Here is a 26,595-nt window from a genome sequence, read left to right as displayed (position 1 = left end):
AGGAAAGCATGAGTTCCCTAAAACCTCTGGCTGTTGTCACTTGCAAGTGTCGCTTGGCTGAGCCACTGCTGTCACTCTCGGTGTGATCGTGGTTCTCTGTGACATGTCGTCTCAGACTACAGAGTGGCAGTTATGTGCACACGTGGTTTAGAGCAAATGACAATAGAGGGAAGGAGGGCCAAAGGCTCAGGCTGGGCTGGCGGCTCAGCCACGGGAAGACAGCGGCAATGCGGATGGCACCTGCCTCACTGGGGGAGAAGCAGAGCACCCGGTCCTGAAAGCACATCTGGGCCAAGTTTCATTCGTTCTCCAGTCCTGTGGCCAACAGGGAGTCGGGTGAGCACCGTCCTTGGGCGGGAGGTGCTCCTCTGCTTTGCAGATGCTTGAAAGAGCAGCCGTGGTGTTGCTTGGTCAAATCAAACCACAGTGCAGCATCACTTCGCACCCAATCAGGCAGCTACGGTCAACACCACCACAGTGTGGGTGAGGGTGTGGGGGAGCCGGAACCCTGAGCGCTGCTGGTGGTGGGCAGGTAAAAGGGTGCAGCCACTGGACAACAGCAAGATCTTCAACAGGTGAAAGATGGAATTTCCGGCCGGCGCCGCGGCTCACTAGGCTAATCCTCCGCCTAGCGGCGCCGGCACACCGGGTTCTAGTCCCGGTCGGGGTGCCGGATTCTGTCCCGGTTGCCCCTCTTCCAGGCCAGCCCTCTGCTGTGGCCAAGGAGTGCAGTGGAGGATGGCCCAAGTGCTTGGGCCCTGCACCCCCATGGGAGACCAGGAAAAGCACCTGGCTCCTGGCTCCTGCCATCGGATCAGCGCGGTGCGCTGGCCGCAGCGCGCTGGCCGCAGCGCGCTGGCCGCGGTGGCCATTGGAGGGTGAACCAACGGCAAAGGAAGACCTTTCTCTCTGTCTCTCTCTCTCACTGTCCACTCTGCCTGTAAAAAAAAAAAAAAAAAAAAAGAAAGATGGAATTTCCATCTGATCCAGCACTGGATATAGGCTCAAAATCATGGAAAGCAGGAACTTGGCCACATGTCTGTATTCCCATATTCATGAGAGACACAACTCAAATACCCATCAACAGCTGAGTGGATGACCAAGAGGTATTAACCATGAGATATCCTTCAGCCCTAAACTCAAGAGAATTCTAAAGACACAGAGGGAGAGAGAGGCAGCAAGAGAGCAGGGGCGCACATTGTGGTGCGGTAAGTTAAGCCACTTGCATCCCATATTGAAATGCTGGTTTAAGCCCCAGCTACTCTGCTTCTGATGCAGCTTCCTGCTAACACACCTGGGAGGCAGCTGCTGATGGCTCAAGTATTTGGGTTCCTGCCATGCACACAGGAGACTCAGATGGAGTTCCAAGCACCTGGCTTCAGCCAGGCCTAGCACAGGGCACTGCTGGCCACTTGGGTAGTAAATCAGTAGATGGAAGTCCCATCTCTCTCTCTCTCTGTCTTTTCCCCCACCTTCCTCCCTCCCTCTGTCCCTCTGTCATGCTGTCTTTCAGATAAATAAATAAATACATCTTTTGAAAAAGCTGTATTTCAAAAGATGTATTTATTATTTGAGAGGTAGAGTTACAGACAGAGAAAGGGAGATACAGAGAGAGAGACTTCCATCTGCTGGTCCACTCCCCAGATGGCTGCATCGGTTGGAGCTGCGCTGATCTGAAGCCAGGAGCCAGGAGCTTCTTCTGGGTCTCCCACGCAGGTGCAGGAGCCCAAGGACTTGGATCATCTTCCACTGCTTTCCCAGGCCATAGCAGGGAGCTGGATCAGAAGTGGAGCAGTGGGGACTCCAATCGGTGCTCATATGGGATGCCAGCGGCAGAGGTGAAGGCTTAGCCCACTATGCCACAGTGTTGGCCTCAAATAAATACATCTTAAACAAACAAACAAACAAAAAGCTGAAGGGAATTCTGAGCCCTGCTGCACTGCAGACGGGCTGAGGGCACCAGGCGGCGTGAACGAAGCCACACAGAGAAGACACACGCTGGGTGGCTCCGTGGATTGCAAGCATCCACCACAGCCAAAGGCACAGACACAGAAAGCAGGACAGAGGTGTCTGGGGCTGGGAGAAGGCAGTGAAGCGCTGGTGTAGCGGAGGAGAGCTTCAGTCTGGGCCAGTTGCACAACAATGCCAGGACCTGACGCCACGGAGCTGTGTGCCTGAAAAGGGTGAAACAGTACATTTTATGTTACGTGCCTAGCACACTCCCAGCCAGGCCAGGGTGCCAGGGGAGGCACCGAGAGTTCCACCAGATTCCTGGTGGAACCAAGACGCAGCAGCAGCAGGAGACAGAGAGGAGGGCGGGGAGGGACAGCAGAGGAGCCGAGAATGCACGTGGGGACTCCGGGGTAGGGCTGGTCCCTCCACCACACGGAACCAAGCTCAGTGTCACCTGAGTGCGAATCCAGCCCGGGGACACAGGGCTGCTCAGGAAGGGGCCTGGCCTGCGTCCCGAGGGAAACCCCAGGAAGGTGACAATAATGGGGGGGGGGGGCAGGGTATGAGCATGTAAGCTGGATGAAGCCAGGCTTCCAAGGCCCATCTGGAAGGCGGGGAGTTGACCCGTCGGGAGCTGCTCAGATGGACGAGCTGCGAATGCACGGGTGGCAGGAAGGTGGGCGGGAGGGCTGGTGAACACGCAGCCTCGGGTGGGAGGGGTATAAGATGCACAAGGCCAGGCTGTTGCACATAAGCAGGGTGTAAGAAAACTCCCCCGGGGAGAAAAGGGCCAGAGAACCCATGTTTTGTCTTAGAGCACTAGTTCTTGATTTTGCTGATGGCCACGATTTTACTAAGTTCACAGTTATAAGGACATCATCAGTGACTTGGCTGACAACACCCCCTTTTTAGAGGAATAGTTACTGGTCCTCAAGTAGGGTAAAATGCTGACTGATTAAGTTTTCACACGCACATGAAAATCCCCAACAGAGTCGCCCTTAAGGAAGCGCCCTGGGACAAAGCTCGCTGGGGACCATTTAGCTGTTATCATTAACTTAAAAATGCCAGAGGACACGCCAGCAACTGCCTTCATTAAACATGTGGATTTTTTAAAAATAATCAACTGGCCCCAATTACATCCCAGGCTAATGAGTCCCACCTGGTACTCCAAATGGATGCAAGTCTTTGCAAGGAACTCATCTGCTGACGCCAACCTGGACAAGGGCCCAAACCCGTCCCAGGTCACGTAACAAGGCAGCAACAGTCACGTACAAGCCCCTTGGGCAAGGCTACCTTGCCCCCCGGGGGTCTTGTCCCCAGGGCAGGGAAGCTTTGGGCCCTGGAAGCAGGAAGAGTAAGGCAACGCAGTAGGCCTTTCCCATAGAAGGAGACTGCTCCCTGGCCTCCTGTGGGGACAGGTGTTTGCGTCACACACAGACACAGTGTGGGTTTCCCAAGCATTCAGTGCTGTGGGTGGCCTTGCAGTGGGTGGCCCTGGCTAGCTCACTCTGCTGAGAGCAGTCTTCTAGAAGTTAGATTATTAGTGGGCTCTATGCTTCAAAATAGGAGGACAGAGAGAGGTGAGTCCCAGGGGCAGGCGGCGGGGAAGCCTAGCACAAGGACCATCCCCACGGGTAGCCTCTGACCTGGGAACATGGACCCTGGGCAGCCTTGGTTCAGGCAGACCTGGGAGGCAAGGCTCTGCTCCAGCCCCCTCTTCCCTGGAGGCGGAGTCCCCAGCTTCCTTGAGGTTCTCAGACCCAGGTGAGGGAAGCAACAGTAGCCCGGACCACTTCCCACCACCAGTCCTCAGGCACTCCGGCCCGGGCCCCTCCCCAGCAATGCCCCACTTAACTCAGGGAAGCATGAGGCCCTCCATCTTCAGAGGCTGCGAGCTTTGAGCCTGCCCACCATGCCGAACCCTGCGGGAAGGTCAGAGAGATGCCTGCCTGGCCCAGGCACCACAGCCTCGGGGGGCCAGCTGGCACCAGCCTGGGGGTACAGGCGAAGGAGGGAAGGGGGTGCAGGGTGCAGGGGAAGGGAAGGAGTGTGTTCCTTAGTCAGCCATCAGTCTGTTTCTCATCCGCCCCCAGAAAGACTCCTGGAAGGCTCAAGTTCATCACTGCACATTCCTTTTCCCCCAGGACACTGGAGGCCTGGCTTTGCCAGTTTGCACAGGGCTGTGAAATGCTAACTAGAAACAGGCCAGGACCTCTGCCCTCCTCCAGCTCCCCCGGCCCCACCCGGGCTGCACGCACGTGAATCAACCCACACTGACGCCACAGTTCAGATACCCAGAATTCCACTCCTCATGTCTGGACCCCGTCGTGGGGGTGGGTGGACACTGTGGCTGAGGCCTGATTCTCTGGAGTGGCACCCACAGTGTCGGGCAGGGCCGGGCAGGCCGAGGTCCACCCACTCTGCGGTTGCAGGGCCTCGCGTCCACCCTGCCGCGTGGCCAGGCGGGGCTGTTGGGCGTGACAGGAGGTCGCTGCACAAAAGCCTGGAGCTGAGGCCATGTGAGAAAGCCATGGCAAGTGGGGCTTTCCTCTGACCAGTGACTCTGTCATTCGGGTAGTGCAAAGAGAGAGAGGGGGGCCTGCCAGGAAGCAGGAGGGCAACAGTGAGCTCTCCTGCAGTCACGGCTCTTGAGAGTCATCGCCTGTCACCTTCCCGCTCATCTGGGGGCTCGGGGTGGGAGTCCAAGAGTCCAATGGGGAGGCGGCTGGCAAACCCCACACCTCGGAAACCAGCCACAAGAGAACAATGGGGAAAGGCAGGGGTGCTTCTGGAAAGTTCTCTGGAAGTGCAGCCAAGGTGCCAAGCCCTCGAGCTATCAGCACAACTCCTGGAACCCCATTCAGAATGTTCCACTCTGAAGGACGGATTTCCTCATCCTCCTAAATTCAGCTACTCAACAGTTTCTTCCCGAAACCCTGGCAACACCCACCCGCAGGCCTGGAACAGGCTGTCCCGAGCTTACTCAGGACTTGAGAGCTCAAAGCCAGTGTAAACTGGGCCATTTGCAAACGAGAAGCGGTCGGGTTCCCAGTGGAGTCCACAGCCTTGTTAATCCGTAATGCCCGTGTAATAATAATATGTGCTCTACTCCAACTACACAGCGTCCGTTTATGAAATGCTTCCTACGGGTAAATGCACCCTTGAGTTTCGTCTCGAGGAACAAGAGACAGAGACTTTCACCCCAGCAGAAAGAAACAGAGTCGGGACACTGGCCCGCGGGACATGGTGGGACACTGGAAGAGATTCACGCCATGAAACCAGACAGACCAGGATCAAATCTTGGTTCAACTGCTCAGCAGTCAGGGGCCTCTGAACCTCAGCGTCCTCTTCTCCAAAGTAGATCCAGTGATACAGAATGCCCAACTTGCAATAGTCTTACAAGAATCAAAAAGCCGTGGCTGTGTTATATCCTGGGGCATAGTGATCCTGCAGCAAAATCACTTTTCACCCAAAGAGATAAGTCACATTGAGAAACTCCAGTGGGAAGGGGTGACAGAAGCCTGGAGGCGGGCAGTTTCACCCAGGCTTTTAAGGACATGGGGACCGGGTCCAGAAACCAGAGCTAAGAAGGTCAGCGTGGGTCATGGGCAATGGATGGGTGTTGACGAAGGAGGCACCAGGTCAGCTTTCCATCCGCACGGGAAGAGTGAGCTCGGGCAGTTGGAGGGAGAGTGTTCCTCTGCTCTGCCCCGCAGCCTGAGTTTTCGAGAGCAGTTCTGTGGTTGTGCATGGAAACCCCTTCCCACACAGCTACCGTGGTGCAGAGGGGCCCTGGGGAAATGCCTCCTTCTAATGAAGGATGAAGATGAGGTGGGTGTGAGAGGGCAGCCCTGATGTGCACCACCCTCCAAAGCTCGGCCCTTCCCGCTCACCTTCCACCTGCCAGCAGAAGCCAGGAGCCAGGAACTCCATCCCGGTCCCCACATGGCTGGCAAGGGCTTGAGTCCTTGGGCTGTGATCTGCTGCCTTCCCAGGTGCATCAGCAGGACGCTTAAAGCCGTTTCTTTAATGGATGGGAGGGGACAATATTCCTGGCTGAGCAGCATGGCAGCCTGAAGCCCTTTAATTTTAACAGCCAAAGAGATGTGTGCCCCATTAGCACGGTCTCGGGGCGGTGGGTGAGGAGCAGAACTCACTGATCACAGAGCTATTCGATAGGCTGAGGAGGACCTCTGAAGGAAAAAAAGCGGCGAGCTGAGCCAACATGAGTTCATCGCAAGCCGGTCATACCAAACTACGATCATTTCCTCTGCCAGCCGGACTCCTCGCCGGCAGGAAGCCTGAATGTGGCGTGCCTCGACAGGAGGAAGCACGCCGACAAAGCCTGTCATGTTACCCTGCTGGACAAGACAGGGGCCACGCGGCTGGAGGGCCCCCAGGGAGAACGGGCCCCAGGTGCACCCGGCGTGGGCCAGCGGTCCGCGAGGAAGGAAGGCGGCCCTAAGTGTGTGCTGCTTGACACAGCTGTCAAGGACGGGGCAGAAACAGGGGGACGGCTTCCAGCCCCGCAAAGGACTCTGGGAGGATGGGACGGTCGGCAGGAGCGAGGAATTAGACCCAGGGCTTAGCTGGCTCATTCCGACCAGGGAGAACGAATCTTGTGGGGGTGAACTAGGAAGCTCTCCTCTAACGTCAAAGCATTCAGCCACTGGTCAGCAAAGGAGACGGGCCAAGTCCCTGGTGTTCCGACCGCACGTTTACGACGCCAGCCTGCGGCGCCCAGGACACACAGATCCAGTCAAGAGGCTCCTGTCTCTTCCCAGCAAGCCCACCCTGAGGGCACCTGCCTGGACCCGGGCAGCTTGCACCCCGCCCCCCACCCCCAAGGCCTGCAGCCTGATTTCGTGAGCAAGAGGGAAGGCTCTTCCCACAGCAGTGGGTGTGGCGCTGTGCTGAGTGATTCTTCGAAGCGGACCCGGGACTGAGAGTGGAGAAGAGCCAGACGGCATTCAGGGAGATCTAGGTAGGAAATGCCACGAGGGAGAGAAGGAGGGGCTCACTCCTGCGATCCACACCATCCACCCCAAGGCAGTCTCCCCAGCCCAAGACTGGGTTCTGAGTTCCCTGGGGCGGAAGTGGGCCTGGCAGAGGTCTGGAGAACAGTCCAGTCCGGGGGTTGGCAAACGACACTGTAGGGGCTACATTCAGTCCCAGCTTGCTTCTGTCAGTAGGTTTCACTGGAACACACGTGGCCATGGGTTGACCAGCTGTCTGCGGGAGCATCTGCAGCCCATGCTTCAGAGCTGGCTCCCACGGACACCTATGCTGGGCAAGCTGGAGCTATTTGCCCCGGTCCTTTCTTTCTGCAGCCAAATCTTCCTGCAGCCAGAGCTTTCAGAAAAGCACAATGCAAGAAACAGGCGAGGCCGAGCTCCTGTCTGGGCAGGGCTGGGGTAGGGAGTGCCCTCACTCAGCCCCCTCCTCCCCCAGCCCCAGGCCAGGAAGGGGCTCCACGGAGGCGCCAGCCTGCCTCTCCGGCAACGGCCGAGGTCCTGGTGTGGGGTTGATCTTGTGTCGTGCTCACTTCCCTTTGCTGTTTCTCCTCTCCATGGCCCACGCAAGCTCTGAATTCTGAAAAGTCCTTATGTTTCCGAGAGGAAGCAGCCGCCTGTTGCTTTCCCGCCCCTTGGGTGGCGGCCATCCAGATGTGCCCAGGGGTGCCCACCTCGGGCCTGGGGGCCACGGGAGGTGTCTGGGCACAGCCAGCACCTCGGCTCCACGAAGGGTGGGGGGCACAGGCGAGCAGGATATCCCTCCCTGCCTCCTCTGGGGATCCGGGCACCTTGGCTGCATTGCCAAGCCGAGAGGGCTCTGATTTGCCCTTAAAACAGAGCTGACCACTCAGCCTTGAGGGGAGGGGAGGAGCTGGCGACTTCTGCAACAGAGAACTGGAAGGTGACTCTTCCTGTCTGCCCGCCCGGCTCAGCTCCAAGACCCTTCACGGGTTCCACGGATTCCTCCCAGCCTCGGCTTCCCCCGAAGATGCTGCTCTCATCTCCTGGGAGTGCTGGTCCCTGCCGGCCCAGTTCCCGCCCGCGCAGAGCTCCCCGCCTTGCAGAAGTGGTCTTGGAGGCTTTGGCTGGGCAGCGAGACTTTTCTCTGAAGGCGCCAGGGCACATTTCCGGCCCCCACTGACATTTAGAAAATCTAAACATCCATAAATGCCTGCGTGGCCTTTGTGAAATTAGCAATTAGCTGTTAAAGGTCTCCGTGACTTCCACATTGTCCAACTCTTCACTTTATTTTTTTTTTCTAAAACACATGGCTAGTCTTCATTTCCCATGCTCATTTCTGGAGCCGCTTCACTCTAGCAGTCGGCAATGGACACATGATAAAAAGTCCGGGGGGGGGGGGCTTATTCACGACTAACAGATTTCAGACACCCACGCACAGGCAGACAGCAAGGCGAGTGCTTGACCTACAGGACTTCATTTTTAACCTCACTCTCTGAACACACTACAGGTAAGGAAACCGAGGCTCAGAAAATGAAGTAGCTCGCCTAAGGAGACTCGGCTAATGAGATGGGGCGTGAACGCCAAAGTGCATGCTTTACCCATCGTGCCAACCTGCACCAGGCTCTCCCGAGAGACGTCCTACGGCCTCACATGTGAGGATGCAGCAGGGACCTGCCGAGGGAGGGGTCCTACTCCAGGCCAGAGCAGAGCACTTGGGGTGAAGACCAGAGAGAGGCTACCTTCAGATACCTGCTGGCTGCCCAGCCCACGGCCGAAGGCTGCCAGACCCCAGATCTCCACAGGGCGCAGGGAGCTTTCTGGAGGATCTTCTGGTTTACTCAGCATCCCGTATGTATTGTCCCTACCACCCCCAGGAGACGGCTGAGCCGCACAGCCGTGCGGGGTGGTACACTGCATGCAATGCGTTTGTTCCTGACAACCTTGCATAACTCAGAACTAAAGTTCCCATAGGAATGCATTTGAAGCCGGAGTCACGTGGCAAGCGGTTCCCATGAACTGAAGCTGCATGACTGTGTTGGTTTGCACACATTAGCACAGCACACTCCCATGCTGCCCTGGTGCCCGGTACACAGCCCCAGCTGGATTTTGGGCCACAGTCCTCCCCAGCCCACCCACCGTCTCCAGGAGGATGCCCCAAGGTAGCTCAGCCCTGAACACTGCCAGCTGTTGTTCCCACCCCAGCCTGAGCCGGCTGTGCCCTATTTCTGCCATTAGAATCAGCACCAATAAAATGGGCGACACCCAACCAACTGTGCAGCCCCCTCTCCTGGCCTGTGGGTACCCCCACAGCCCTGAGGCGAGCGGCGGGCCTTCTCACAGCCCCTCTGTCTTCCTCGGGGCATTTTGGCTAATAGGACTGCAGTCAAGGCCAGGCAGGCGGAGTGTTTTCCAATCTGAGTGACTGCCCCAGTGAAACCCATCTCTAACCACCCTCCCGTGCTGCTCTGTGCAAAGCTAATGACACCAGGATGTGGGCCCAGGCCACAGGAGCCAGCCCTCCAGGCTGAGCAGGCCGTGGTGTGTGGTGTCTGGCAGGAAGCCATCCCCTCGGCCTGGCCCCAGCGCCCCGGGCTCCCTTGCTGATTTCATTAGCCCGGCCATCCCAAGGCGGGGAAGGGCAGGGACTTGGGTCTGAGAGACTCCCGCCTCCTTCCGAGCGGCTATTGGACTCGGCGAAGCACAGGCAGGACCCCTGGGCTGGAGGCTCTCCTTTCTCTACTCCTTGGAAGCCAGACTCTGTCCTTACACCGTCCAACAGATCCAAGACCACAATGCAGTTGTGGGAATACGTCCAGTTCACAGGCACATTATGGCAAGGTGGGCAAGATCTCCATGCCCGGACCCCAGCAGTCGCCGTACCATTAGGCATCCTGCTCCTGCCCCATTCTTTTCCCGTTCCAGCCACCTAGCTCTCTCCACCACAGGTCTCACCTACAGAGGAATTCTCACCATCATTCCAGGTGATTCATCTCATAAACCTGGTCTCCACGTTCGACTGTAAAGAGAGCCTGGGGGCGGACTTTTGGCCAGGTAGTTAAGATACCAGCTGGGACACCTGCATCCTAAAATTGGGGTTGCCTGGGCTCCAGCCCTGGCTCTGTCCTCAATTACAGCTCTTTGCTAATGCACACCCTGGGAAGCAGCAGGTGATGCTGGTTCTCAGCTTTGGGTTGTAGGCATTTAGGCGGTGAACCAGCAGAAGTGAGCTCTTTCTGCCTCTCAACTAAATAAAAAAAATGCATTTTTAAAAAAATCAAAAAGAGAGCCTGGTATTCAAGCAAACTGGAATCAACTATTCCCCTAGCACATCCCTGGGTGGCTCATCCATCCTCAGACTCCTTCAACTCCAGTGGACTACAGAGGAGCATTTATGAACTTGGCCTCTCACTGCTACTCATTCCCAAACCAAGGACTCTTCCTACTTCTCTAAAAACCAGTGCGACTACACCTCATGCTAGTACATTAACATAAAATTAGCTCCAAAGCAATAATGTCCCCCAGGAGCCAAGTAAATGCACACAGAAAACCACTATGCAGGGGCCAGCGCTGCAGCATGGTGGGTAAAGTCTCCACCTGGAGTGCTGGCGTCCTATTTGGGTGCCGATTCGAGTTCTGGCTGCTTCACTTCTGTTCCAGCTCTCTGCTATGACCTGGGAAAGCAGTAGAAGATGGTCCAAGTCCTTGGGCTCCTGCATCCATGTGGGAGACCTGGAAGAAGCTCCTAGCTCCTGGCTTTGGATCTGCACAGCTCTGGCCGTTGCAGCCAATTGGGGAGTGAACCAGCAGGTGGGAGACCTCTCTCTCTCTCTCTCTCTCTCTCTCTCTCTCTCTCTCTCCTTTTCTCTCTGTGTAACTTTGACTTTCAATAAATAAATGTTTTGAAGAAAAAGAAAACACTCTGCAGGGCTGTTCCCCCACCCTGACTTCATACGATTTTCTACAGGGGAAAAAATTCCATGGCAAATGGCTCAGTGGGCAAACGCCTTGGAATACACAGGGACTCAGCCACTACAAGCAAGAGCGAGCAGACACAAAACATGGGGAGCACTAACACTCTCAGAACTTGAGCTGATGGAACAACCTGAAAAGGACCGTGAGACACATACATTTAAAATAATTAAAGACATCAGAGAGAAACGGACAGAATAAGGAAACACCAAGAAACCAAGAAAGTCGGGCAGATTTGAAAAACTCCTAAGAACTTTCAGAAATTAGCAAAATATATGAAGCCATTAACATTTACAACGTAAGGGAGGATGAGACAGCAGATTCCCATAGCTAGAGAGAGGCTAAGTGAACAGAAAGACTTAATCTAAGGAAATCACCCAGGATACACCACAGAGGAATCCAGATGACACACCACACTGAAAACTACAAAAGTAAGGTTAAGAGACAAGAAGCCCAGAAACAAAAATGACCAACGTGTATACGGAAGTATTTCTAGAGGAAAGGGTAGAGAAAGCAAAGGTGTGTGCTATGAGATGCATTTTGGTTTGAGTTTTTCAGAATTAAAAAAAAAAAAAACCTACTCTTCAAAAGGAACAGCACACTGAACTTCTGATCAGATCCAGAAGAATTAGTCTGTACTCAGCCTATGGTGACATGCAGAGCAATGGAGAAGGGGGAAACCTGAAACACAGCAGCCACCCCTTCTGCCACAGTTTCCCTTATCTGCAGTCAACCAATGTCTGAAAGTAGTCAACACAGAATTCCAGAAATCAACAACTTACAAGCTTTAAATGTGCTTTTTACTGTATATTTTTATAGTTGCTCTTTATTCTTACTGGTTGATGTTACTGTCTTACTGTGTCTAATTTAGAAATTAGACCTTACCATGGCCATGCATATACAGGAGGAAACAGCACACACATATACAGGGACTGGTTCTATCTGAGGGTTGATACCCACTGCAGATCTCAAAATGCACGCCCTGTAGATGTAGGTGGAATTACTGCCTAACTAGAGAGGATAATTAGACCCAGTTCCACCAGGAGATGCCAGAAGTCAGAGATCTAGAACTTTCCAAACAATCACTCCTTCAAAACTGCATCTGTAGCTGGACCATGAGAGCAAGGGTAAGACCGGCACATTCTTCCCCATGGGCTCACCTGAGAGGAACACTAAAGGACGCACTCCAGGAAAAAGGAAATGGAATCATCAGGGTGGGTAAAGTGCATGAAGCAGTGGTGAACAAAGAAACTAGACCACTGACCTATTTATAAACAACAATATGATAGTTCATAACAGTTGCCACTATGCCGAGGTTAAGACCCATGGAACTAAAGTACTGTCAACAGTCATGGACGATGGGAGAAGAGAACATCTTAGGGTCTTCATTGTGTTATCTTGGAAAACATGGACATTCATCATCTTGAGAAAATAGTCTTTTCAACAATTGATGCTGAAACAATTTGCCATTCATATTAAAAAATGTTAAAGAACTTACAAACATTAGCTCCAAACGAATTACAGATCTAAATGTAAATATAAAACCTCTAGAAAATCACAGAGGACAATCTTCCTGACTTGGGATTACGCAAAGAGCTCTTAACTGTGGCACCAAAAGCATGGCCCATAAAAGAAAAATAATGATAAGTTGGACTTAATAAAAATCCAGAACTTGTTATTGGCAAACAACACCACTAAAAGAAGGTAAAAAGATATGCTAAAGACTGGGAGGGAGTATCTGCAACTCTCATAGCCAATACGGAACCTGTGCCTAGCATTTGTGAGAACTCAGATTCAGTATGAGGCAGAAGACTTGGACAGACTTTGACCAAAGAGGACTTCCAGATGACAAATAAACACCTTAAACAACGTTCAACATCGTAAACTTGCGTTCCCCCCAAAACCTGTCCACAGATATCTAGAGCAGCTCCATTAATAACAGTGACGGGCTGGAGACAGTGCAAATGGCTTTTGGTAGGTGAATGCCTATGGTGGGCTGCTACACGACAGGAAAAGAAATGAGCTACTGAGTGACACCGCAACTTGGAAGACTTCCAGAGGCATGTGCTGGTCTTTGTGTTTCCATTTATAAGTGTGGTTGCCAGGGAGAGCGTGTAGCATAAAGGGCCAGCATGATGGAGATGGAGGAGTTCTTGGGGGGATGGAACTGCTGGTCTCCATGCTGCCTGGGCTGGTGGCTACATAAACCTATACATGGGTGAAGATGTGTAGGACTGTACATCACCCACAGCAGGAGGTCCATTTTACCGTGTAATTTTTTAACAATTTAAAATGTAGGGATAGCTTATAATGTCTAACTTCCAAATCAGTGGGGATCAAAAAACAGGGCATTGGAAGTGGGGAAAGAACACAGCAAGCAAGGGCCTGAGACAGCAACTGTGGACCTGTGGCTGCCTCTGGGGAAGAAGCGGGGAGGCGATGTCTCATTTCTTTTGAACAAAGGCATCCATCACCCCAAGCGCCCACCAACAGACGGATGCATAAACAAAATGTCGTCGTCCGTGGAATGTTATCCAGCCTTACAGGAATGGGTTTTTTTAATTTATTTATTTATTTATTTATTTTCTGACAGGCAGAGTGGACAGTGAGAGAGAGAGAGACAGAGAGAAAGGTCTTCCTTTGCCGTTGGTTCACCCTCCAATGGCCGCCGCGGCCAGCGCAGCGTGCTGATCCGAAGCCAGGAGCCAGGTGCTTTTCCTGGTCTCCCATGGGGTGCAGGGTCCAAGCACCTGGGCCATCCTCCACTGCACTCCCTGGCCACAGCAGAGAGCTGGCCTGGAAGAGGGGCAACCGGGACAGAATCCGGCGCCCCAACCGGGACTAGAACCCAGTGTGCTGGCGCCGCTAGGCGGAGGATTAGCCTATTGAGCCTCGGCGCCGGCCCAAAATGGCAACATTTATATACATGCGACTTTAAGTATATTTTAATTGGCTTTATTTTGAAATTTTTCATATTATAAAGAAATAAAATAATTTTTAAGGAAAAAGGAACTCTTTCCAGGCAACTCAGCACTGTGTGAAAACTGTTTGTGAAGCGTGCGGCAGGCTCACCCACCTCTCCCTGCTATAGGACATCTCGCTGCAACCCAGAGATCTGGTCCCCCCAAGCACCACTCGTCTAAGCAGCAGGAGACCCGAGTCTCCCTCTTCCCAACTCACTGGGCCTTGGGGAAGCTGCTGGACACCTGCGAGCATCAAGTCCGCATAGCTCTTCTCTGCCTCACTGGGCGTCGGATGAGATGCTAGAACGAGAGCACCCTGGCCCCGAGAATGATGCCAAGTGAAGACACAGCCACAGTTCTCACTGTGACCTGTGCTTCCGCTCTCTCCCAGCCAAGCACGGCTGCTTACAAGCCTGGCATGGAGCACAGGGAGTCACAGCCGGGATGCGAGCCTGGCTGCACGCTCGCCCCTTCCCCAGTGAGCCAGGGCTCAGGTCGTCTCTCCATAGCTCCACCTCCTCCAGCAGGTTTCAAGTTTGCCATGGGCTTTGGGGAGAAATAGAACCAAAGCCAGAGAAACTTCCTGGCGGGAGAGGACAGCTTAACCCACCATGGCATCTGCCATTCTCATCCCACCAACTCGGAGATCCACCTGCTCATTCCTTACCCTGACACGGGGCTGGGGGCCACTCACCGACGCTGACTGAGGTGTATTGGTAGGGCTCCGAGAGGAAGTGCGGCAGGGTGAGGACGAAGGCACCAGCAGCCAGCAGGAGACCCCCGATGCCGATCAGCCGTGGACGGTGCACCCGGCTGCCGAAGTAGCTGACAAAGATGATGAGGATGGCATTGCTGATCTGCGGAGACAGCAGCGGGGCTGAGTGAGAGCAGAGTTCCTGTCCTACCCATGTACAGAGGACAGCTGAGCACACCTGCTCCAGGACAACCAGAGATGGGGAGAGGCTGTGCAGGCTAGCTGGGGCCCAGGCAGAGCTGCAGTGCCAGCCTTGCACTGGGCCATCACGGGCAGCTTCAGCTTCCCCTCTGTTGGCAGAGACTGTCGCCAGCCTCTGTCTTCTAGAGCAGGCCAAGCGAAGGATCCAGAGACCACGCAGAGCTCCCAGCCTGCCCTTCAACCTTCCTGGGACTAAACCTTCAAGACAGAAATCCAAAGAAGTCTTCGATCCCAGATGGCTCCTGAATCCAAGGACTCCGGCTTGTAGTCAGTTTCTCATCTAGCCATGCCACAACCCTTATTCTATAGATGACCAAGCTGGGGTTCAGAATATTTCGTCACTTACCCAGGTCCATGGGGTTGGGTAGGCGGTGGCATGAGCTGGGATTTCTTTGCAAACACTCCCCAGAGCCTTGGGGGCCATATCCTGCTGGCTCTCTGATCTGCTGTCCTCTCCTCTCCCCTCCCCCCCCCCCAGCCCCGCCACTCTGCCTCCAGCTGTTGTTGGACACATCACAGGCATTCTCTGCCCTGGGCTAGTCCACAGGGCACCCTACATGGGTCAGCAATTCCAGGTCTGGCTGAGGGGCGGCTTCTCACTAAGCCTCCCTGATCTCTGCACTTACACACGCCTGTCAACCCCACTGCCAGTCCCATCACTGTGCCCCACCCCTTCCCCTCCACGGCTCTATCTTGCTTCCCGGCATGTGTCATCATTTGGACTATCATGGATCTTATTTATTTATCTTCAGAAGGACACATGGGCAGAGATCTGTGTCTGTTCATTCCTGTCTCCTGGGAACACCCAACGTTGTACGTTCGGGAAGAGGGGGAGGGAGCAGCCAGGAAGACTGAGAGTGTATCCGGCATGCAGTTGGCGCTCATTAAATACTTGTTGAACTAATGAATGGATGGATGAGTACATGGTAGGTTTTCTGGGGGAGAGGACACAGTTGCTGAGCAGACCACCGCTGCCGCAGGGCCAGGAGGAAGAAGCTACCACCACGAGAGGAGGGGAGAGAGCAGGTGTGCAAGGCGGGGGCCTGGCCCGAGCAGAGACCTGCTCCAGCCTCGGCCGGAGGCGGCTCTGTGACCTTCTGGGACTTGTGCCTGGAAGGAGAGCTCTGCTCTTGAGGTTCACGGACTTTGTGAATGTCCTGTCTCCCCATGGTTTTGCTATGCTAACTGGGGCTGGCTTGGAAAGTCTGTGTGAGGGATGGCGGAGGCCCCTATCCCCACGGAAATCAGCAGGAAGGACAGGGTGGTGGGCTCCATCCAGGCTCCCCTGGGACCCCAACATGTCTGACCGCTGAGGCTGGCTGTTCTCTGGCAGTGGAGCCCTTTTCCAGAACTAGGCTCCCTTAGTGGATGCTTTTTCAAATCCAGTGATCTAGCTGAGAAGTGGATCTTGGGCCTCAGCACCTGCAGCCTTGGAGTGGCCTTGCTGGGAGACCACAGAAAGCTGTCACAAACCGCATCTGTGACACAGCCCTGCCCTTCTGATGTCTCAGTCCAGACAGGCCCAGGGAGCATGGAAGGAGGCAGGCAGAATGTGCAGCCCCCAGGCCTCCCACCTGCCGTGTCTGCTCGGCCCTGGCCTGCAGCTGTCTTCTCTCACCCACCACGTCCCTCTCCCATCATGTCCATGGCATGATCTAAAGTCAGAGTCTCAAAAAGTCCATCTGAGGGAAAGGACATAAAGCCTTAGATCTGTGTTGACCTCTCACCTACATACAGCAAGCAGGCCCCCATGTCTCTGCTCTGCTAACACAGCCCCGCCCTGCCAAGACCAGCCCTGCCCTGCCTGGACTGCTGGACACACCACTATCTGAAGAATCCAGCTGTCGGCCTGAGCTTTCCGCACTCCTCCCAGGCTCTCTCCCCCAGTCAGCAGCTCAGCCCCAGAGACCAGCCTCAGCTCGCACTGTGATCTTGCAGGACCTTTACAGCGAGCCCAGGCTCTCCCGCTATCTCAGCAGCTCCCAGAGAGTGCAGAGCCCCCAGTCCCTTCCCGCCACTTTGGACTTTATAAACCCCTAGTCTGCAAGGGAGGGGGCTCTCTCTCTACCGTGGGTTCCCCTGGGAGTGAGCCCCTCCCAGGCTTTCTCCTTCTGAATAAACCTGGGCTAGCTGTGGCTTCCCACACTCTCTTCTTTCCTGATAAATTGCATGGATATTTTCCCCCATTTTGATTGAACTATCGCCCTGGGCAAATATTTGCCTAATCAACACCCTGTCTTCAACAAGTCCCAGCTAGGTGCTCCCTGCCCCGTGCAAACTGCAGTTGTTCCTGGGCCCATGTTTTTGTTCCAAGCCTAGGGACAAGCTTCATGAGATCCTAGGGTTCTCTTATCTGGGTTGAGGTGGAAGACAAGAGTCACCTTATCAGCAAGCTTTTGGTTGTGATTAGCAGAGGGGGCTAGAACATCATGTTGAGAATGATTCAGAGGCTGTGTCTGAATGCTGGAGGAAAGACAACTGCGACTGAGCCACTCGTGTTGCATGCCAGGGCCAGCCAGGTTGCTGGGGGCATCACAGAGACCTGACCTCATCCAGCTGTCAAGGCTATTAAACGCCAACAGTCCCTACAAGCCTCAGGAGACAGGAGATGCCCAGGCCTGGGGCTCCCCTTGCATACTTGGGCCAATGCACGTGTCCTGCCGAGTCTCAGTATCCTTACCTGTCCGGTGGCTATGAGCAGAGCACCTGTTCACAGGCTGTCAGCTCAGTGCCTGGCACAGGTAGAGCCCCAGGAGCTGCAGCTGCTTCTGCTATGCCCACTCCCTGGCCCCTGTGCACACATCCCAGGTCCTATGGCCAGGGAGGTGCACCCCATGGGGTCTGATGGGTCAGTAGCCCGTACTTACCTCGTTCAAGCTGGAGATGAGACCCGAGGAAGAACTGGAGAGCCCGAAGCGCTTCTCTATGGTGGTGAGGCTGCTCTTGAAGTAGGCGCTGTACAGGAGCTGGCAGAGCTGCAGGAGGCCATGGCAGAGCACGAACATCTGCGAGAACACACACGGGACATGAGCTCCGCGCGCCGTGAGCCCTGCTCTCCTCCCAGCCTCCCCTGCTGGGGCCCAGCAGCCAGGTGGGGCTCCTCACCCTGATTTCACAAGGTGCTCACCCTACAGGAAACACTTGGAAATGTTAGCTTTCCTACCTTTGCTGTGTTCTTACCACTGTTAGCACAAATGGCCCAGTAAGACCACAGGACAGGGCTGGAAAGCCACCCCGAGGGAAAGGCACCTGTGCTCAGCCAGGCCTCTGGGGCACTCGCCGGCTTAGACTGCTCCCTAGCTGCTGCCTGTCCCCTCTGTGCCACCCCCCTGCCCCGCTGATGCCCCAGGCCGTACCGAACCTGTCCTCCAGCCCCAGGACCACCCTCCAGGGCCTGGCTCTGATGTCTCAGTGAGAAACCCATGGTGTGGCCTCCAGCCCAGCTGGTTTGGAATAGTGTCCCCCTCACACCCTCACAAGGCTGTTAGCTGTTCCTATGGGGATATCTCGGCTCTTGTGGCAGCATCGCTGATGGTGCTTGCTCCCCGAGAGGGACGATCCCCTTCCCAGAGCCATCTGTCTCTGAGTCCCACGCCACCCACACTCCTTGTGCTGTGGCACCAAGTACACACGAGTTCCATGGCTGAAGGGCACAGGCACACAGCAGGGAGGGCAGGGGAGGAGTTGAGTGGCTGAGCTCTGGGCCTCCTGGGCTCACAGCTCTTTCTCGAGGTCGGGAGAGTGGTGGTCACATTTCACAGAGGGCCAGAGCTCTTCCCTTCCCTGAGGGGCTGGCATCTCTGGACAGCACCTGGGGCTCCACCTCTACTATTTCCTCCTGGAGCTGAGCCCACCTCCTTCTCAGGGGCCTCACCCTAGGCACTGGGGTCTCCCACCTGCCGGGCCAGAGACTTGATGAGGCCAGCAGGTGCTTCCGGCAGGCCCAGCACTCGTGTCCATGCTCGTCACACCTGTGAACCTGGACGCCACTCCAGACTGCTGCCTGACCTCGGGCCACGGCCACCTCACTCCTCTCCAGTGTCCGAAGGAAACCACCCCCCCCAACACACACACTCAGGTGGAGTTGTGTCCCACCTCCCACGCCCCACCTCCCCTCACAGCCCCCACTGAGTTTATTTCATACATTCCAATGTTCACATTTTGTGAGAAAGGCATTTTTGTCCCTGGCTGTTTGCACAAACAGGGAGATGAAGCTCGAGAGAGGTGACCCCAAGAAGTAAGCATGTGTGGGCTGAGGGGAGATGCCTGCAGCAGGCCAGGGCTGGGCCTGTCTCCCATTCAGCAGAGCAACCTCAGCCATGTCCACCTTCCTGGGCCCTTGGTCTCCCCAGTTGCAAAGTAACTGGGCTAGGTCAGTGGTCCTTAGCTTTGATTGCAAATACTGGGGATGCTGGAGCCAGGGATGCCCCTGAGACACACCCAAGCCCAGACCCAGAGAATCAAAACAGGTGCAGGAAGATTCCCCACCTGAGTCATTTGGAAAATGTCCCCCAGTGGCCTCTGGGCTTCAATTATGGGAGCAGGGGACACACGCTGCGTGCAGAGGGTATATGTGAGGGATTAAGGGAAGAGGCGAAATGATCACAGAAATCCTCTAGTTTGTAAGAGTTTGGGCCATGAGAGAAAAGAAAGGACGAGTGTGTGAACTGGGCTACGGGACGTCAGGCACCACGGACCGGGACGTGCCAATGTCCGATCGTCTTCCCCAGCGCTGGGCATCAAAGCGCCTTCACGTGGGAGTCGCCCGCGGCCCGGGCTGAACTCAGGAAGGAAGCGATTTCATCTCGGGGCCTCGCCGGAGCCTCTTCCTCCCACCATTTCTCAGAGGCTGACCCCCACCCCCAAACAGCCCGCGGCCTCCTCTGGGGCACACGCCCATCCTGCGCTTGTTCCCGGGCAATCCCACCGTGCCGAGGATGGCAACGCTCACAGCTCCGTTTCTCACCCAGAACCTTCCCCAGTGCTTTCCGCTGAGGTCCATCTCACTCGGCTAGGGAAAGTCCACCCGGACACTCCGAGATCCCTAACCGCTTCCCAAACGAGACTCTTTCTCTTCCCCCACAAACCACTCCTCTTTGTCTTTCTTCCGCCCTCACTCTCACTGAGAATTCTGCTAGGGGCCCCGCCATCTCGCCCCCAGCATTCACCCCATTGCTGGGACCTGTGATCTCAGCACGCCTTGCACGAGGCCGTACCTCCAGGTGTATGCCTCGGCTCAGGCCCCTTCCCTGGCTCCCACGGATTTCTGCAACATCCCCCCTGCCATAGTGTGGGGAGCAACTCGGACTAGACTGTTACTGGAATTAAGACTTATTCTATGCATCTGCTTTCCCACAATATGGCGCTGGGAGAGGAAGAAACAGCTTCTACTCAACTGCCTCCAGTTCAACCAATAAACTGTAGGACCTGCTCCTGATTGGAGGAGAGCAGCGTACTCGGCGTGTGGGTAGCAGAGTTGGGATTGGTGAAGAGGACTATAAAGGAGGAGAGAGACAACATGCACCAGGAACATCTGAGGGAACATCTAGCTGAAGGAACACCTGTGCAGCCCCCCCGAGAGAGCCGGCCGGCGGTGTGCCGCTCCCCCGCGGAAGTGGGGAAAGTGGCAGGGGGAACCGCCCTTCCACGGAGGTGGAAGGGTCGGTAGCCAACCCGGGAAGAACCAGCAGCAAACCCGGGAAGGGCCAAGCAGACAAAAGAACAGCGCAGGGTCCTGTGTCATTCCTCCATGAAGAGGGGGAGCGACACCATAGGTCTTGCCTGCCCCCTCCAAATCTTCCACCCAACCACCCCAGAGAACGCTCACACAAGCACAGATGCACCCGCTCACGCCCCAGTCAGCACTTCCCACCAGCTCCTGCTTCCTACAAGACAAAACCAATGCCCTGGGTGTGATATCCATGAGGCTACAGGTCCTGCACCCTGCCTGCCTCTTGTTGAGGCCAGCCATATCTTGCAAAGACAGCCATGCCTCCCACATGCACGTCCACCATGTGACAGCGACACTCCATCACGAGGTGGAGCCTGCGTTCTCTCCCGTTGGATGTGGGCCAATCTTAGCTACGTGCTTCAGTCAGTGGGGGAGGGAAGCAGGTGTCTTCTGAGGCTTGGACCTAAGACGGGTAGAGGATCTTCCTCTCTTAGGACCCCTGGGACCCAGACCTCACGTGGCGTAGGGAAGCTCGGTCTTTCTTCCTCCCACAGAAGCCCCCTGTGGGTGCTCCGCCAACACCTGCATCTGAGCTTTCAGCTTTCAACCAGCATCCATTGTCAGACGTGTTACTGAGCAAGCTATCAGGTGGTGCCAGCCCTACCCCTGATGCCAAGCAGAGCAGAAATGAGTGAACCCCACTGAGTCCTGGACAGACTGTGGGTTTGTCAGCAAGCTAAGCTTTGGGCTGCTCGAACAGGCAGCGTTAGTGGCTGCCACACACCTCGCCCTTCAAACGCCACCAAAGGTACACGCTCAATGTGCCCCAGAGCACACACACCACGTCTTTGCCTTTGCTTTCAGCCAGCAGGGCCAGCTTCCCCTGCCCTCCGGCAGGACCCTTGCCCAGCACGTGGCTCCGTTGTGTGTCTAGTTCAAGGCTGCTTCCAAGAACGCCAGCCCCCTGTTGCTGATTCCTGCACCAAGGCCTCCCAAAGCAAGCACAGCATTCAGCAGAGGAGTGATGGCTGTCATGACAGTCCAGAGAGAGACGAGAAGCTCAGGATCCGAGGCCTGGAGGGGCACGGTCACGTAGGGAGGACCTGGATCACAGGAGCCTGCGGAGGTTGACTTGACAAGGCTTTCAACTGAGCCTACGTGCAAGAAGGGAAGCGGCTGTGTTGCAGTCTGGGGACGAGGAAGAGGTGAATGCTACGCATGGAGCCAGGGCCCTTGGAGGACGAGTATGCATGGAGAGGGGACAGCGAGGGCAGCTTTGGAACAGGGCGTGTGTGTGTGTGCGTGTATGTGTGTGTGTGTTCCCGTCTTCTCCTGGTCAACTCAATCTTGAGCCAGCAGGAGCGACCTGGCAGCTGCCCACTTCCCCTGTGGCTCACGACAGGAAGATGGGGACAGAGGAGAGGAAATCTGTCCCCACTCTTTCCCAGAAAGACAACGCCTTTACTCTTTCTGCTATACACAGACATAGACGGCTCCAGTTCCTCCCCAGGCTGCTGGGCTGGGTACTCCGGCCACAGCCAGCTGGAACCTTCCCAACTCCCCCACCCCTCACACCTGTCATTGGCCACCGCAGCCCAGCCGAGTGGCAGCACTGGCAGGGACCTGGGCCCTGGAGCAAGGGGCAGAGACGGGGCTGTGGGCAGGGGGAAGATGCTAAGGAGACAGCAAGCAGTGGGCAGGCAGGTCCAGTGGGGTTTCTGGCCAGGGTCACTCGGAGCCCCAGCCACTGTCCTCACACACTGCTCTCTGTGGATAGGATCCTGGAGCCGGGCTACTCAGCCTTGACAAGTACCCGCTACCTGGCCAGCATGGAGACAGAGCAAGAACGCCCGGACAGAAGGCCACGCCTCGAGAACACCGCTGTGAGGGTACCTGCAGATGTACAGGTAGGACACGAGAAGGTGTGCTAGCTGGGGCAGCCCACACTCACTATCATGGAGGCAACACACTGCTTTGGTTTCTGACAGTCTGGAGATGGGATCCAAACAAGCCCTGGCTCTGTGAGTGAGGAAGGGTGTGAGCTTCAGCGACGCAATGCGACCCCCAATAGAAATGGGCGCCAGGATCCCACCTGAGTTGTGGCGAGGATGGTACCAGGGAGTGCGGGCCACTGGGTGGATGCTAGTGAGAGGGGCTTCCTCCACTCCCTCCTCTTACCCCCCAAGTAATCTGACTTCTCTGCTGGTGGTGCAAGAACAGATGTCCCACGACGTGTGACCTGCAGCACCACTTAAGCCTGGAGTTAGAAACCCGGTCTATTTCCTGATTCTGTCCCTGCCGTTCCATGGGAAAAGGAAAAAGCTCCAAACAGTACACACAGAAGCTCCTTGACCGACAGTGGGGTTACATCCAGCGAAGCGACTGTTGGGTTGAAAACGCATGTAATACAGCTGAACTACTGAGCGCTGTGGCTTAGCCTGGCTCGACTCAGGCATGCTCAGCACACCTGCCCCAGCCCCCAGCTGGGCAAAGCCGTCTAACACAAAGCCTCTTAGAACAAAGTGCTGCGTTTCTCACGGCATTGATTGAATTCTATACTGGAAGTGAAGAGCAGAACGGTTGTGTGGGTGCAGTAGAAACAAATGTTAAATTGAATCACTGTAAGTCAGGGACTGTCTGTGTCAGCGGACCTGACTGTCCGACCAAAGCCTACCCAGATGCCTCCTCTTGCCTCGCTGCATTCCTGCATCCCGGTGCCCCGTTTCTCTGGCTAGCATCTTCCGCGTGGTTGGTATATCTCTCATGGGGATCATGAGTCCCACTCTGCTTCCACTTCAGCTTCCTGCTAATGCACCTGGGAAGCAGGGGATGGTGGCCCAGGTACCTGAGTCCCTGCTCTCTCCCTGTGGCAAACCCAGATGGAGTTCCTGGCTCTTGACTTCAGCCTGGCTCAGCCCTGCCTGTCATAGGCATTTGAGGAATGAATTAGTAGATGGAAGTTATCTCTGTGGCGCTCCTAAATAAATAAATAAACTTAAAAAAAGAAAAAAGAAGTGAACCCAGAAGAGTGACTCCTGGCCTTGAGCGCCCCAGTGTTGCCGAGATGCATGCACTTGGGGAGAAGGAGGGACTCGGGGTGGCTCCTGGGAGCCCAGCAGAGAGCTGGAGGGGCGAGCAGGGTCCTTCTCCCTGTACCCCCAGATGAAGACGGGAAGCATGCACAGATCAGACACATCCTGGCTAGGAGGGCCTCCTCCAGCCCACGGGCCTCCTGCAGCTCCTGCAAGGGTGTGGCTTTGGATGCAAAACCCTGGCCCCTGCCCCAAAGGGGAGCGTCTCTTTTAAGACATGATTCGGGAAATCAACTCTGTTCCCCTGCAGGAAGAATGCCTGTCTGAGATAAAGTCCTGGGATTCAAAATAGCCGGGCCGGGGTCAGAGTGGGTGGTGCCTGCAGCAGCCATGGTAACAGGTACTGCCGGTATTATTAGCAGTATCGTGAACTCCAGCAAGCCTTTGATGGGAAAGAGAAAAACGAGCAGGAGTTTAAAAGCAACACTTTGATTTCCCTCCCAGCTTCCTTCTTCCTTCAGGGGGAAGCAGCCGGGCTGGGGAGCAGGGCGGGGGCCCTGCCTGGAAGGGAGCGGCCAGGGGTCGGTTGGCCAGGCTGCCCGCATGCCCCTTGCTTCCCGCTGGTGCCCCCTTGATGGCCTCACTGCACTACCCACAGAGGGAACCTGCTGTCTGCCAGGGCTCCCTGACCACTGAGGAAATCCACCCCAAGGCCCGGGAAGACCCGCCTGTCTGCTCTCAGCCGAGGCCACAGGAAACCCCAGCAGGCACGGAAGCCAGGGCCAAGGCACGGCTCCAGGAGGCCTGATGGGGCTGCACCAGACCAGGCTCTTTGGACTTTTATTCTTTTAGCTTAGAATATTCGGCTTACATAAAGAGTCACACCTGAAAGGCACTGTACAAGATACAACCAAAGGATCGCAGGAAGTCCAACTCTGCAGAAGCTCGTGGGGTTGGGGTTATAGCCCGTTTTTCTACTTTAGGTTAGGATGAGCTTATGGAAAAACTGGATTTTGAGATATCAGGGCCCTGGGGACCCTCAGAGGTACAAAGACAAGAACGATCAGGAAAAAAACAAAGCGTAGGTTTCCATGGCCATGTACATGCTCAGGAAGGGAGGTAGCCAGGCTCCTGGCTCCTGATAATCCCTGGAGTGCTCAGGCACTCTCTTGGGGTTGTCTAGGGCTGTTCTGATTCTTTCCCAGGTACCCGAGAACGGGGAAGGCAGAGGGAGGCTGAGTAGACGTGTGAGACTTGGAAAAGCAGAGGGTGAGAGATGGCACAGGCTCCAGCCCTTAGAAATCAGATTGAGGGGTCGACGCTGTGGCGTAGTGGGTAAAGCCGCCTCCTGCAGTGCTGACATCCCATATGCATGCCAGTTCGAGTCCAGGCTTCTCCACTTCTGATCCAGCTCTCTGCTATGGCCTAGGAAAACACTGGAAGATGGCCCAAGTCCTTGGGCCCCTGCACCCAAGTCAGGGACCTAGAAGAGGCTCCTGGCTCCTGGCTTCGGATTGGCACAGCTTCAGCCTTTGTGGCCAATTGGGGAGTGAACCAGTGGATGGAAGACCTCTCTCTCTCTCTCTCTCTCTCTCTCTCTCTCTCTGCCTCTCCTTCTCTGTGTAACTCTGACTTTCAAATAAATAAGTAAATCTTAAAGAAAAAAAAAAAACGAAGTCACAGAAAAAGAAGTCACAGTTTGGAAAGACCATCCTGGCAGGTATGAGACGTGAGCATAAGCATGCGAGACTCAATAAAGTTGTCAGATTAGTGTGAAACACACAGCTCAGGATTTCCCAGAAAAACAAAATTAGCCTTGGAATTTATACAGATAGGTGTCTAAATCCTTCTTCAGAAACTCCTAAAGCCTCGTGTGTGTGTGTGTGTGTGTGTGCATGTGTGCGTTTTAAGCCAAGCTCACCTCGGTGGAGAGCAAGTGCCATCTCGTCTTTGGGGAACTTGGCTTGGGAGCCCTTGGTTGGGCTGAAGCGAGGCACCCCTGGGGAACTTGCTTTGAATCCATTTGTGGCAGGAAAAGAACATTCCAGCCGCAAGACTGTGGAAACCTCACCGTGTTATCTTCTTCCTATTCTTTGTTCGGGTAACCAGATGGGATGTCAATGTTTTTTCTCATCTCCCGGAAGGGTTTGAAGATGAAGCCCTTCCCTTCCTGCCTTCAAGGAAAGGGAAGTTAGTTTTGTAGAGAGAAAGTAGGGATGGGTGAGCTGGTGTCGCAAAAACCGAGCACAGTGGCGGCTGAGCCCAGGGAGACTGGCCAGGCAGGGAGGGACCCCGGGCCCGAAGGTGGGGGGTGATGGCTTCTCATCGTCTTGCTTATTTATTTACTGTCGCTCCCCGTCTTCGCGGAGGAACGACACAGGACCCTGCGCTGTTCTTTCGTCTGCTCGGCCCTCCCCGGGTTTGCTGCTGGTTCTTCCCGGGTTGGCTACTATCCCTTCCACCTCCGTGGAAGGGCAGTTCCCCCTGGCCACATTCCCCACTTCCGCAGGGGAGCGGCACACCGCCGGCCGGCTTTCTCGGGGGCTGCACGGGTTCCCTTAGATGTTCCCCATAGATGTTCCCGGTGCATGCCGTCTCTCTCCTCCTTTATAGTCCTCCTCCGCCAATCCTAACTCGGCTGCCCACACGCCGAGTACGCTGCTCTCCAATCAGGAGCAAGTCCTACAGTTTATTGGTTGAACTGGAGGCAGCTGGGTAGAAGCTGTTTTCTCCTCTCCCAGCGCCATATTGTAGGAGAGCAGATGCATAGAATAAGTCCTAATTCGAGTAACTTAGTCTAGTCCGGATTGCTCCCCACATTTACTTGCCTAGCTCTGTCCCTTCTGGTCACTGCTTTGTCTGCATGCACAGAACATGTGTTCAGTAAATATTGGCGGAGTACAGTTAGTCCTAGCGCAGTCCAAGATCTAACGTGCTTCCTTATGTTCATAACGAGGAAAACGAGGCTCCGGAGAGGCACTTCACAGTCGCTCAGGTTCACTGGTGGCTGCCAGCAGCCAACACACACCACGCCACCACGCCACCACGCCACCCCACCACTCCGCCATGCGGCTCA

The 26,595-nt window shown here is 55.3% G+C and overlaps 1 protein-coding gene across 2 annotated transcripts in view; it reads right to left on the bottom strand.

The window, feature by feature from the left end:
* SLCO2A1 (solute carrier organic anion transporter family member 2A1) overlaps positions 1–26,595 on the bottom strand; it is a 74,212-nt gene that overhangs the window by 24,845 nt on the left and 22,772 nt on the right. The window contains exons 2-3 of one of the 2 annotated variants that reach the window (XM_002716257.6): positions 17,684–17,821; positions 14,556–14,718 (exon numbers count right to left, since the gene is read on the bottom strand). In XM_002716257.6, coding sequence (XP_002716303.1) covers positions 14,556–14,718; positions 17,684–17,821 — 301 coding nt within the window. Of the gene's footprint in view, positions 1–14,528; positions 14,719–17,683; positions 17,822–26,595 lie in introns of both variants that reach the window. The other variant, XM_089332246.1, reaches the window with a different exon arrangement.

Source organism: Oryctolagus cuniculus, chromosome 4 (genome assembly GCF_051225735.1).
Source record: "Oryctolagus cuniculus isolate XC-2025 breed Fujian yellow rabbit chromosome 4, ASM5122573v1, whole genome shotgun sequence".
Classification (NCBI taxonomy): domain Eukaryota; kingdom Metazoa; phylum Chordata; class Mammalia; order Lagomorpha; family Leporidae; genus Oryctolagus; species Oryctolagus cuniculus.
Note: the sequence above shows the minus strand (reverse complement) of the source record. Positions and strands in the feature narration are given on the sequence as shown.